At 42.9% G+C, this 11,888-nt stretch overlaps 1 protein-coding gene across 1 annotated transcript in view; it reads right to left on the bottom strand.

Annotated features, from left to right (window-relative positions):
* Positions 1-275: 275 nt before the first annotated feature.
* GLY2 (Metallo-hydrolase/oxidoreductase superfamily protein) overlaps positions 276-11,888 on the bottom strand; it is a 43,057-nt gene continuing 31,444 nt past the window's right edge. The window contains exons 6-7 of the mRNA XM_087391482.1: positions 1,100-1,276; positions 276-689 (exon numbers count right to left, since the gene is read on the bottom strand). Coding sequence (XP_087247608.1) covers positions 615-689; positions 1,100-1,276 — 252 coding nt within the window. The 3' untranslated portion in view covers positions 276-614. The remainder of the gene's footprint in view (positions 690-1,099; positions 1,277-11,888) is intronic.

Below are 11,888 nucleotides of genomic sequence, written 5' to 3'. Positions count from 1 at the left end.
GTTTTTTCCCACAGAACCTTCGAATTTTGAACTTTCAAGATGCACTTACCGAAACCCAGATTGCAATCAATCAATCATTCAGCAATTGATAAGCTGTACCTTAGATGCAGAATTCAACATGAGGCATTGCTCATAGCAAGTACTTCTAGTTAACTGTGTTTTAATTTTACATTTTCAATTGAGACCCTATACCTAGAAAGAACTTACTACAGAGGTTAAAAAGGGATTGACTGGATACCCATCTTGCATAAAGAAAGAACAACCTCACAGCTCCTTTACAACCTCCTACTCTGGCCAAAAGGGGGGGAAAAGCAAAAGATTACTTGAAAATTATAATTTTGCTTCTAAAAATAGCAGGGGAAAGACAAATGTTGAGCTTATTTAAATCCAGCAATGAATTTCTCATGCAAACTAGATGTTCCCTGCTGGTGAGATTACAGAACGTAGTTCTGAAGAGTGTCAGGGATACATAAAAGACAGGAAAGTACAATATGGACAAATATTACAGTAACAGTACCATATCCGCATGGCTGTGGTAAGATGGAATCTTGGAGAAAACATTTTCAAGGCAACATGCATGTATCAGACACATGCTTGGAATCTCTAACGGAGATCTACCCTTTCCAACCATCTTTCCAGCGTCTCAATGCTCCCATCACCTCAACAGGATTGGTGAGGCCAGTCGCACCCTGTTGTCAATTTTTTCTAGTTAGTTGCAGCATTGTCTGTGTACACAGATGGAATGTAAAGCTTTGAGTTTGAATTTTTCACAAAAAGGGAGCATAACTTTCCTAAATAGTAGTTCTTACAGCCTGAAATATGCTTTAAGAAGGACACATAGTAACTGCAGTTACTTCTTTTGACTAAACTTATGAAAGGCCACTTTGCATGCATGGCCACCGACCAACCCACTCACTCACCAACACTCGCCCCCAGACCGACATGCACCCCACATTACCCACACAACCACCCACACCTGCACACACATGTGACACCTTCCATGCACCAGGAGTAGGGACCTGAGTGTGGTGTGGGAGGAATATACTTGCATGCCAAATTTTCTAAAGAGAAGGGGCTAAGAGTGAGCTTTTCACTGTACCTGAATTGACTTAGTGTTGACACGCATAAAAGGATTTATCTCTAATTCTTCCCCAATTGTTGATGGTACTGTGGGTTTGTTCTCCATGCGCTGTTGTGTGGCCCAAGCTAGCTTTTCTTTGATTGCAGGGTTGTCTGGCTCAACCTCCGAAGCAAATTTAAGATTTTTTACAGTATCCTGATGATCTCGTGTGCAAAAAACACCAAAAAACATAAAAACCAGAATGTTGTGCAATCCACGATTGAAAAGTAAACAGCAACTCAAAAGCTTCAACAAGACAACAAATATGAGCCCCATTACTAAATCAGTTTGAGTTTGACCGGACTTTCAACACAACATCCTTTTCAGGACGTTTCCCTCTCTGAAAGAAAGCTTCAGTGTTACACGGATATAATATAATATGTGAGCATGAATCTTAATAGTAACCTTCACGGGATGAAGATACATACCTTTGTAAGACTAGAATAAGTCCAATCATACAAATTTAGATTTTTTGTTGTTCTAAAGACCAAAAATCTACACAGAAAATAATAAGGAAAATGAAAGAGAAGAAAAAAGAGGTAAACAAAAACTTTTATGAAAAACAAAAGGAAGACATACTTAGCAAGCAAAGCAACACTTATGTCGTCATCAGTGCCGAAGCATAAGCATATTCACGGGATGAAGACCCTGAAAGATGCCTAATGTGGTTAACAGAATCTATTTGGTCTGTTGTGAGGGGCACCTTGCCATGCAGGCTCCTGGCCTCAACATGACTCTCCAGATACCTTACTCTCTGCGACCATTTGAGCCTCATTTCATAAAGGAATATGCCTGATGTGTCTCTTATCCTATCATAGATCATAGTCCTGGGTCTTAAAAGAGTAACAATTTAGTGGAGGCACACTTACCATCTACACTGCACAACTCGCTTTCTTTCAGAATTGCATCTGAAACTTGCGATGGGCTGCCGGGGGAAAGGAAACAAGCGAGGGTCATCTGCAGATGCTCTATAGAGCAAGTGTGCTTCCTGATAATTATTTGCGGTTTGTAACATAATATAGTGAAATGTACCTTGAAAGAAGTATCCTCAATGGCAAGAAGACTCCGTAAAGTACCTTGTGTACACTCTTGACTTTGATCTAACTTTGTTGGGTCAATGTCCCACCTGAGTCCCCAAACGAGGAGTGTGCTACAAGGGCACATGTAGGGGGAGTGAGAAAGAGATGCTTTTTGTGAGTGCGCCTCTCAACTGCAAAATTGGAGTCCTATACTTCATTCCTTGACTCCTTTATCGAACTAAACAAACCCCTTCCTGGGCAGCCATATGGGCCACCAAAACCACCAAAGCTGGTTGTCCCACAGGCCTCCATCAGGGCTGTGAACATGTCCATCTTCAGGGCTGGCTTTGAGGCACAAAGATGCTTAGCCAGGGGCCCATTCAGAAGGCAGAAGAGCTGGTACAGACCCAGAAACGAGCAGAATCCTAGAACAGTCTGTTTGCAGGTCAGCAGGTTGGCAGAGTCTGGCAGCAGTGTTGCAGACATGGTTGGACCAGTGGCAGACTGCCATGTGGCATGGTCAGCCAGTAACTGCAGTAAACATGCACAGACTGGTTCGCCCAGTCTGTGGCAGGCCGGTTGGACCTGTATCTGTTTGGCCAGATCATCAGTCTGATTGGCCAGACTGGATGGCTTCATAGCCTATTAAAGGCCCCATCGAGGGGGCATCCCTGCTCTACTGGTACATACATATATGCAGTAGGAGAGTACATGTGTGAGCAGGAGAGAGCAGCGTGCAGAGCTCACCATAGAACAAGCTACCGAAGCCTATGAGAGGCACGAGGTGATCTAGGAGGGGTTCTACAGTAGAGGAGCATACAGAGCTCGTATACCTTCGCGGATGTTAGCTGAAGGTATTGGTACACTTTTGGAACGTCTTTTGCACAGATTTCTAGAGCTGTAGGTGAGATCTATTTTGGCTGTACATCTGTGTACTCTCTCTGATCTGAAAGTGCTCTCTATATCTTCTTATGCCCAAGTCTTGAAGTGAGATAACTAGGTGTTGCACTTCTGCACTAGATGTCATGCTTTCTTAGTTGGTGATTGCAAGGACATTCATTTTCTACCTCTCCTGTTCGGGCAGATTTTGCATATTCTTTCTTCTCTTCGGACCCTCGGTCTTGTCCACCTTCCCTTTTCAACTTCCACGTCATGTGAGCTGGTTCTCATTTTGCATATTGGATGCCTTTTGAACATGGATGTCTTCTCCAAGGTATTTTTGCATCCCACGTGGAGGGTGAAAGCCTTCCAGACATACAAAGGGAGAAGTCTCAAGGTGGAGGCATTCGGAGCTATCTGCATGTCTTCTGAACACATCAGTGCCTCAGGCTCAGCAGAGATTGAGATACTCATAAATGCAAGAGACAAGGAGCATTCTACAAGATGGTTCATTAGCATGTTGCTGAACAGGGAACAGGGGGGATTACATAGTACCTTGGCAGGCTCAAGAGTTAGACCTGAGTGGAGTTCAATGAGAGTTCAGTACCTGAGGAAGCTGGGTGCAGTTCCAAAGGATGATCGAGTTGAAACAAACCCAAGATGCTTGATACTGTGCAAGGTCTGGTCTGTTCTTGGATTCTAAGGAGGACAACTACATAGACATATTGGCGCCTGGGTATCTCGAAGACTCTGGAGTGCATGTGACTTAAACCAGTGACTGTACCAGTGTTTCAGACTGGATTCGGTTGTTCAAGTACAATGCGGAGCAAAACCTAGAGATATGAAAGTGCGACTTCATGAACCAAAATGATGAAGACAACCTCTACTTGTTCCTGAAAGCTTCTGCATGGGAGCTAATGGAGCGGTTCTTCAGCCTGGGTATTGAACCACGGTGTGTCATTTAGAGGGGGTGTTGGAAATCTAGGGTCCTCCAAATGAGCAGTGCAATTGGGCTTGACATCTACCAAATGTTGGGTGTAGATTCTGCCACACGACACATGAAGGGAGAGTGAGAGAGACTGCCACGTGAGCACATGGTGAAAAATGTATGAGTGTATATATCATTGAGAGCTAGCTGTAATGTGATGTGATTAATGCATCAAATGTGATGTGCCAGCTCATGTGCAAAAGTCTTGTCAACAAAAAATTCACGTGTAAATCAAAAGTAAAAGGTAATGGTATATCATGATGGTTTGAGCTAGTTTGTTACCTATTCCTCTTCTTAGGATTATAAAGATTGTATTGTAGGCTCATTAATCATGAAGCATGTCCAGATACATGCACACTTATCAACTATTACAAATCCATTGGATTTTGAGTCAATGATGCAGATACAGTAGGATAGGTGATTTGAGCTTGGTTTCAGATGGATAGAGAGGGGTGCTACTAGATATTTGATATGCCAGGTAGCATAGACCTGGAGAGGAGGAAATTACTCTATTGGAGTTCCACTACCTTAGCCCTAGCTAGGCAAGCTGGTTGTTAGAGGACTTCTTTCTGGCAATGAGCCTTGTAATATCTTTTTCACTCAATAGATTCAGAGGTGCACGTCCCTTAGAGACATTGAAACTCCGGATGCAAAGGATAGGCGGATTTCATGTGGAATGAGCTAGTTGTTGTGGCCACTTCAGGCAGAATTAGGGTTTCCTTATGGGACGCAGTGGCTAGGAGAGCTTTCTTCATTAAGGGAGTGGGATCGTGGTTTATCTTTCACATATACAGCCACAAGGCCTTTATGGCACTTCCACTTTTCCGGATTAGTTATGCAGCCTCATTTCTACATGATTTTGTATGAGTCTTGTACACGATTTTATCCTAAATTTTATGTAATTTGGCTTAATGGATTTTTTTATTTTTTCGGTGGAGGGAAAAAGTATATCCAGATCTTTCTTGCTATTGTACTTGTGAGAATTCTCCCTTATTCAAGCCACATCAATTTGTACACCTACACAATAAAAATTATGAATTATAGAGTCTTTGCACAACAACCGAACCACTTCAAAGTTTGCCATGGAGCTTCCCTTAGAGGAATACTGAGAGTTGTAACAAATGTGTTATTGTTGAAGGGATACCAATTGCTTCTTTCAACAATGTTAGTAACTTGATCTTACGTTATATATTCTTTTGTAGTGTTGTCATTCTCTTGTATTTTCAAAACATTCAATTGATTTTACGATGGAGTTGTGATGCTTCATTGTTTGCATGATAATGCATGGCAATGTCTCAAAAAGGGATAAAGTTTGTTGATTTCTTCTATCCAATTGCTTTTGCTACTCAAAGGGGCTAGTATTTGCTCAAGTAGAGAACTTGTGACTTGTTAATTCAATATTATCATCAAGTGGCCTCCTTTTATCTCAAAATATGTGTCTTATAAGCCTTTGGCAATGAGGATGTTCTTGAGCATAAAGGCCTAAACTGAAGGGTTGGCGTGATTCAACTTGTCCATCAATGCTCATAGAACCAAAGCTCCCTTAATAGGTGCGATGTCAAGAAGCAAGTAAAGAAACCCAAAAGATGACAAATACACATAGAGTGACTTAAGTAAAGAGTGCACGTGTGCTTTGCTAAAAACATGGCTGAAATATGATAGCAAAAGGCACAAACAGGCTTTAATTCACTATATGCCAACCCCATAAGCATAGTCGTGCATTCAAGTCCATGTCCTTTTAGAATCAGCCCTTTCTTTCCATTACATACACACATATTTAACCTTAATGTGGCACAAATCTCTAGGTTTGAAGGAGCAATCTTGCATTTTTTTGCAAAAAGAGTCCATGCATGGGTATGAACAAACTCAATAATTTCAAGTAGGACCAACCTATGATCAAATCGTCGAGGAGAGGGAGGGATCCAAAACAGACAATGACCAAAACGGCTAGAGCTTCCATACTCAATTTGGAATCAAGTATTAGGAATGGTCATAATACGTAGGAGATGATTTCATCTATTTACCCATCCTTAAGAGTTTATGAAGATTCCAGACCATTTAAATAGAGTTTCTCTCCTCGTGCAAATTCCACCTTTTTGCAGCGTGGATTTACATGGTTGTAGTTGTATCTTGAGCCCTTTTAATGCTATCATTTGCTACTTGTAGATCAGAGAATACATGCAACTACGAACAAAAGTTAGGTTGTTAGATGCTGGTTTGGGAGAGACTAAAATAAAATCGTATAGTCTTCACAAGCAGTTGTAGCTTGAACAAAGAGAATGTGGACTATTTCCTTCTGTTAGAAAATACCCAACAGAGGGTACACGTAGCGGAAGACTTATAGTAATGCCCTGGAGCTCACACAGTGTGCGGTGTCGGTGTGGAATCACAGACTTCTTTACTTATGTGCATACAATAGGTGTGCAGACTCATCAATAGACAATGAACCAACCAGATAGAGAAACCACCAAAAATATATATTTCCGTCCACAAATATGGACACAATACAAAAGAGACAGATCCAGAGTCCCACCAATGATGTGGTCCTCTGATCTTACCACAAGGTCCTTCTCCTATCTGCTGGCTATCTCTAGACTCGAGCCCGCGTGCTCCACCTGGAGCTTCTGTAGACTTTCCGTCTAGATCCCTTCCACCTTGCTGTCTTTGCACCAGCCTAGGTGGGCAGCACTCTGAGCTAGGTCTGCAGCTCTACAGCTCTCTTGTCACCTTCTGGATAGAGACCCGCAAGTGGCTGATCTGCTGCTCCTTCTGCTCCCTGAACTGCTGCACCAAGTGATGATTGAATGAGGCCCAATGGCCTCTTTATATAGGCCCCAAGGGGGCTGGCAAAATACCGACCAGCCTGCTACAGACTGGCCGACCAGTCTGTGGCTGGTCCAGCCCTAAAAGGGCACACCCCCCAGGGCTTTTGGCCCAAACTTCCAAGGCCCTTTGGCCCTCCATTCAAGGCAAGGGTCCAGCCTATATAAGGCCTGCCTCCTGCCCACTGACAGCCACATTTCCTGCTCCACATCTGGGCCTGCACATCCTGCCATATCTGTGCCTCTTCCCAGCCGCGTGTCCTGCGCTGTACACCTGTACATCCTGCTGTCCTGGACTGCCTGTACTCTGCCATCATCAGGATCTGTTGCAGGCCCTTCACCTGCCCACTATCCTCGCCATGCTGACGCCATCTGCAGGTTCCAATCCTGTGAGGTGCTGCCCATGTGGCAGCCCCCTCTCTTTCTTCTCTCTTGGGCACATCCTGCCCTAGGTCTCCCTCCCCCACGCACTCCTCATTTGGGGGCTTACAGATGGGGAGGTGACCTTTCCAACACCTTCTTCTTTAGTCCTAGCCTTTGTCACAGTTGAGTCTTCCCTTCACCTCCAGAGTACCGATAGAAACTCTGTACGAATACCTTTGTATTAACGGATGCTCATGTATGTGTGGGTGTGTGGATTTGTATTTGTATTTGTGAGAGCATATGTTTATACTATGGTCTATGCTCATCGTTGGGTGTTGATGATGTCGCTGGAGATGTCATAGTAGGTAGTCCCTCATATACGTGATAGATGGTGTTCAACCTTATGAGTGACTAGCATGAGATATAAACAGCACTATGTGTTGTGTTCCTAGAGGATGAGTTTGGCCATGCTCCTGGATTCATCTAGATATACTTTTCATTGCAGCAACATGCTCATGTGTACAAGAGGACCAAGACAATGTCTTTGCAGTGGTGGAGCCATTGGCGCTATTGATTGTAGGAGGGAGCCACCTGTCCATGTTAGAGACACCATCTCCTATGCTTCTACTTTAAATAGGAGAGCATGTATGTATTTGATTATGATGCCTTATTATCTCTTCATTCATGGTAGACACGTTGCCTCTTCAAATGATGCTTCTTAAGCATCATGTTCCTATCCATTTGAGAAACCACAAGAGTCAATCATACTTTAGCGTATTGAATTGAGAATCAATCTGATTTTTGTTCCTTCCATATTATGTGACCTAACATATATGATTCAATTTCAAGTTAGAAAGTGTAGGATTAAAGACCCATCAAGGGATATGCTCAGCATATAGTATAGCATGCTTTGATTATGTCGAAATTTTCCACGAGTATAGATTTGCGGCAAGTCAACTATATAATTTCCATTTTTGCACGATCATTTAGTGGATTTCAAGAAAATGTGATACCTTTGTGATTTTTCATTTACGGTGAACACCTCGGTCACACAGTCTAATTGTATGTGAAAAATAAGTATTTAGCTCCACCATGGTTAGGAACATTCATAGATTCACATACATACCGGACGTAAGCCGCAATATCACTTGCACACACACACTAAGCCTTTTTTCGGAAATGGAAAACGATGCAACTTTCTTTACGACACCCTCGCAGAAGGCTTCTCTTGAAACAAATTAAAAAATAATTTGAGTTAGGCTTCTCTATTGCAGAATCTGAAAGGGACCGTCATACCGCATACCAAGCTTTACATACAGCCTGTCCTTCCCCTTCTTCTTTTTCAGCCGTGAAACAAGAGGGACGAATTCAAAATGTCAGAGTGACAAAGAAGGAGAGTATGTGTCAAATGTTTGCAAGGATACTTAAAATACGATGGGATTGCCTAACAATTCATATTGGAATGGTGTTGCCAAAAGGAATGACACAACATTCATGGAAATGACTCCTATATCATAAATACAAACATTGGTAGATATCACTCTTTCTTGGGCATTTGTTGGGTATAAGCCCAAAGACACTCCAGCATATTCCCCCCCCCCCCAAAAAAAATAAAGGTCAAAGCTTGACGGCAAGGGGACCCACTGTCATACCACATAAGAATTTCAGACTGTAGAATCCCACCAGTAGACATCTTATCTTTCAGGAGAGTGAGGATGCAGCCCAACATGCCACATGAAGATGAGTCACGACTCCTTTGGGTATCGTGATTGTCTTTCGGCTTGACTAAAATGCCACATGAGGATGAGTCATGATTCCTTTGGGTATTGTGATTGTCTTTAGGCTTGATGAGCAGCCTCAAGTTCAAGAAGATGCTATTGCTTCAATTTTATCTGATGAGCACCCTATATTCTAGATGGACAACCTCCACTTGCTTCACATGATGCTCTTCTTTTGCAGCCCATTGTTGGGACAGCAAGAAGAGAGAAGGGAGTGCCAAGATGGTACTATACCAGTCATGCAGGACAGCGCAAGTCCATAGGCTGTTACAGGGCCAGGACAGGAACAGGCGCCTTTAGAGGGCCCTATTTATAGGCTGCACTGGTCGGCAGTACAGCATGTACTGGTCGGCAGTACAGCAGCCAGTACAGGGGCAGGTACTGGTCAGCAGTTGGCAGTACAGTGCATTAAGTACTGTGCACAGGCTGGGTCGGCCCAATCTATGGGGTCTGGTCAGCTGCAGCAGCAGTCTGTTCAGCAAGTTTCCAGCCCTTTCATAATTTATTTTGGAGCAGCAACCCTAAACTGTATTGGGCATCATCTGGTAGATACCTAAAGCCTGTAGCAGAGTACATGTGAGTGCAGCCAGACGAGCTCAACATAGAGCAGCTACCAAAGCCTGTATGAGGCATGCAGTGATCTAGGAGGAGTCTAAAGCAGGAGGTTCGGCAAACAGAGCCTGAGTTTGGTGACCTACCTCAGCGTAGGTTTGCTGCAGTGTTGGTACAGATTTGGTAGATTTTGTACTTGGATTTGACATCTATATATGACATCCTGTTTGGGCTGTACATCTATGTGTACTTTCTTCATATCAGAAGTGTTCTCTATCTACATCTGTGCACAAGTTGAACTGAGATAAAGTGGATGCAGTGTCCTAGCACATCTACTGCTCATGTCTTGTGTTCTCAGTTGGTGATTACAAGGACATTGATATACCTGCATGTTGTTTTAGCTTTGCTACGCGATAGACAAGCGTAGGTTGTTTTCCAACAGTTTGGTTCATCCACTTAAAGGCAAAAGTGTTGTTGGAACAAAATGGATGTACATGATGAAATAGTGCTCAAATTAGACAATGGACAAAGTATAAAGCCCGTCTTGTTATTAGGACAAGTAGAGGTCTTCTCTCTAGCGGTTAGGATGCGACAATCTCTCCATTGCTTCGATAGTCAATTTATCAGGTTGATGTCAAAACTGCCTTCTCAATGGGAATCTGCAAGAGGAGGTTTATATGATGCAGCCCCAAGGTATTGTGGTATCAAGGAAGAGCCTAAGGTCTTTATTGGCTGAAGCAAGCACAAGAAATTATTGTAATTCAGTATAGCTGATATTTGTTTTAGGTTTTTTTGATTTTGGACAAGGATTTTTTAGAAAATCATTATATTCACAAGTAAAGTACCATTGAGTAAAGAATTATTCTAGGAAGTATTCTTATTAGGGGGCGGTCCTCATTCACACTCCATGTGGTGTTGCTTATTGCTATATCCAGTTTTACTAAACCCAACTCCTTCGATGCATTGCTTCTCTCCAATCTTTAATCCCTTGGTAGAGAGATTACCACATGCAAAATGAAAAAGAGGCATGGGGCCCAAAGCTTAGTTGACTAACTGAGTGTACTAGATGAGATCAAGAAATTTTTAGCCAATGATCAATTTCTTGATAATGTCCATCATCTTTGCCAATCTCCCAATTAAGCATGTCCCCTTCAAAGGGTCTTTCCAAACAATAGAGAAATGGGAGTCATGCTCTTAGCCATGCCTCTAGCAATAATCCTATAAGGCACATTGAGGAGGGTCATGGGTCTCTTGTCTTTGATATGCTTATATTTCTGTTTCTTTGGATCCAAGATATAGATCTCACTCACATTTTGGGATAACCCCATCAATTTAAGTTTCATAGCCATTCTTTCTAGCAATGTCCCAGCATGCATCGTGCAACTCTGTTGGTATCCCATCAAGACCTGGAGCCTTACCATTTAAAAGGTTTGGCAATCAAAATTTGTGAGCAAAATATATTAGCTTTTCCCATAAAGTCGCTTAAACTAGCATATGCCCAAAGCAAATTTTGTATTACTGAGTGACCTATTTTGTTTGATCCAAAGGAAAAATAGATGAGGGATGCTCTTGATACTTGTTCAATGCAAACAAAGCCTTTCAAACTATAGTTTCACATTGCAATTTCTATTTAACGTGATGGTATAGTTATTAGGGAAGAGTCTTGGCATGATGGCATAGTTACTAGGGAAGGGTCTTGGCATACTTGGGGAATGGAAGCCAACTGGGTTGCTTCTTAAGTTGGGTGCCCTTGTTCTCAAGGCAGGTTAAATCGACATGCGCCAAGGGGTGTTGGAATTATCACCATAATTCATGGTAGTGACCAATGTATGACCAATAAGTGGGTTAGGGGCACTTTTCCCTCATTAGAGGTTTTTTCCCCTAACCACAGTTAGAACCCCTAACTACAGTTAGTAGTTAGGATAAGGTTTTGTCAGTAAGACAAAACCTTAGTCTTATATCTTCTTTCTCTCTTTTTCAATACACTCGTGTGGTTTGCTCTCTCTTGCTCTCACCTCCATTTCCTTTCATTTGGTATCAGAGCCCGTGTGCTTTCTTGCAAGCCAACCCACTGTACAGCCTGCTTCTCTTCCCTCTGCCAGCCCGCCATCATCTTCGTTTGCACCAGCTCCCGTCTGTACGTTGTACGGTCAACCAAGCTGCTCCGTCCATACGCCGACCGTACAAGCTCCATCCATACGACGACCGTATAAGCTCCGTTCGTATGCCGACCGTACAAGCTCCTACACCCTACGTACCTCTTGCGCTCTCATCCATACAACGTCTATATGTTGTACGACGCCCGTACCCTTCTGCTCATGCCGGCCTGCTGCTCTTTTCGGCCGTATAGTACGGACATGTTGCCGT

This window comes from Dipteris shenzhenensis, chromosome 20, assembly GCF_047967505.1.
Source record: "Dipteris shenzhenensis isolate YYH24624 ecotype China chromosome 20, Dip_SZ_1.0, whole genome shotgun sequence".
In the NCBI taxonomy this organism is placed as follows: Eukaryota; Viridiplantae; Streptophyta; class Polypodiopsida; order Gleicheniales; family Dipteridaceae; genus Dipteris; species Dipteris shenzhenensis.
This window is presented reverse-complemented; position numbering and strand designations above follow the sequence as displayed.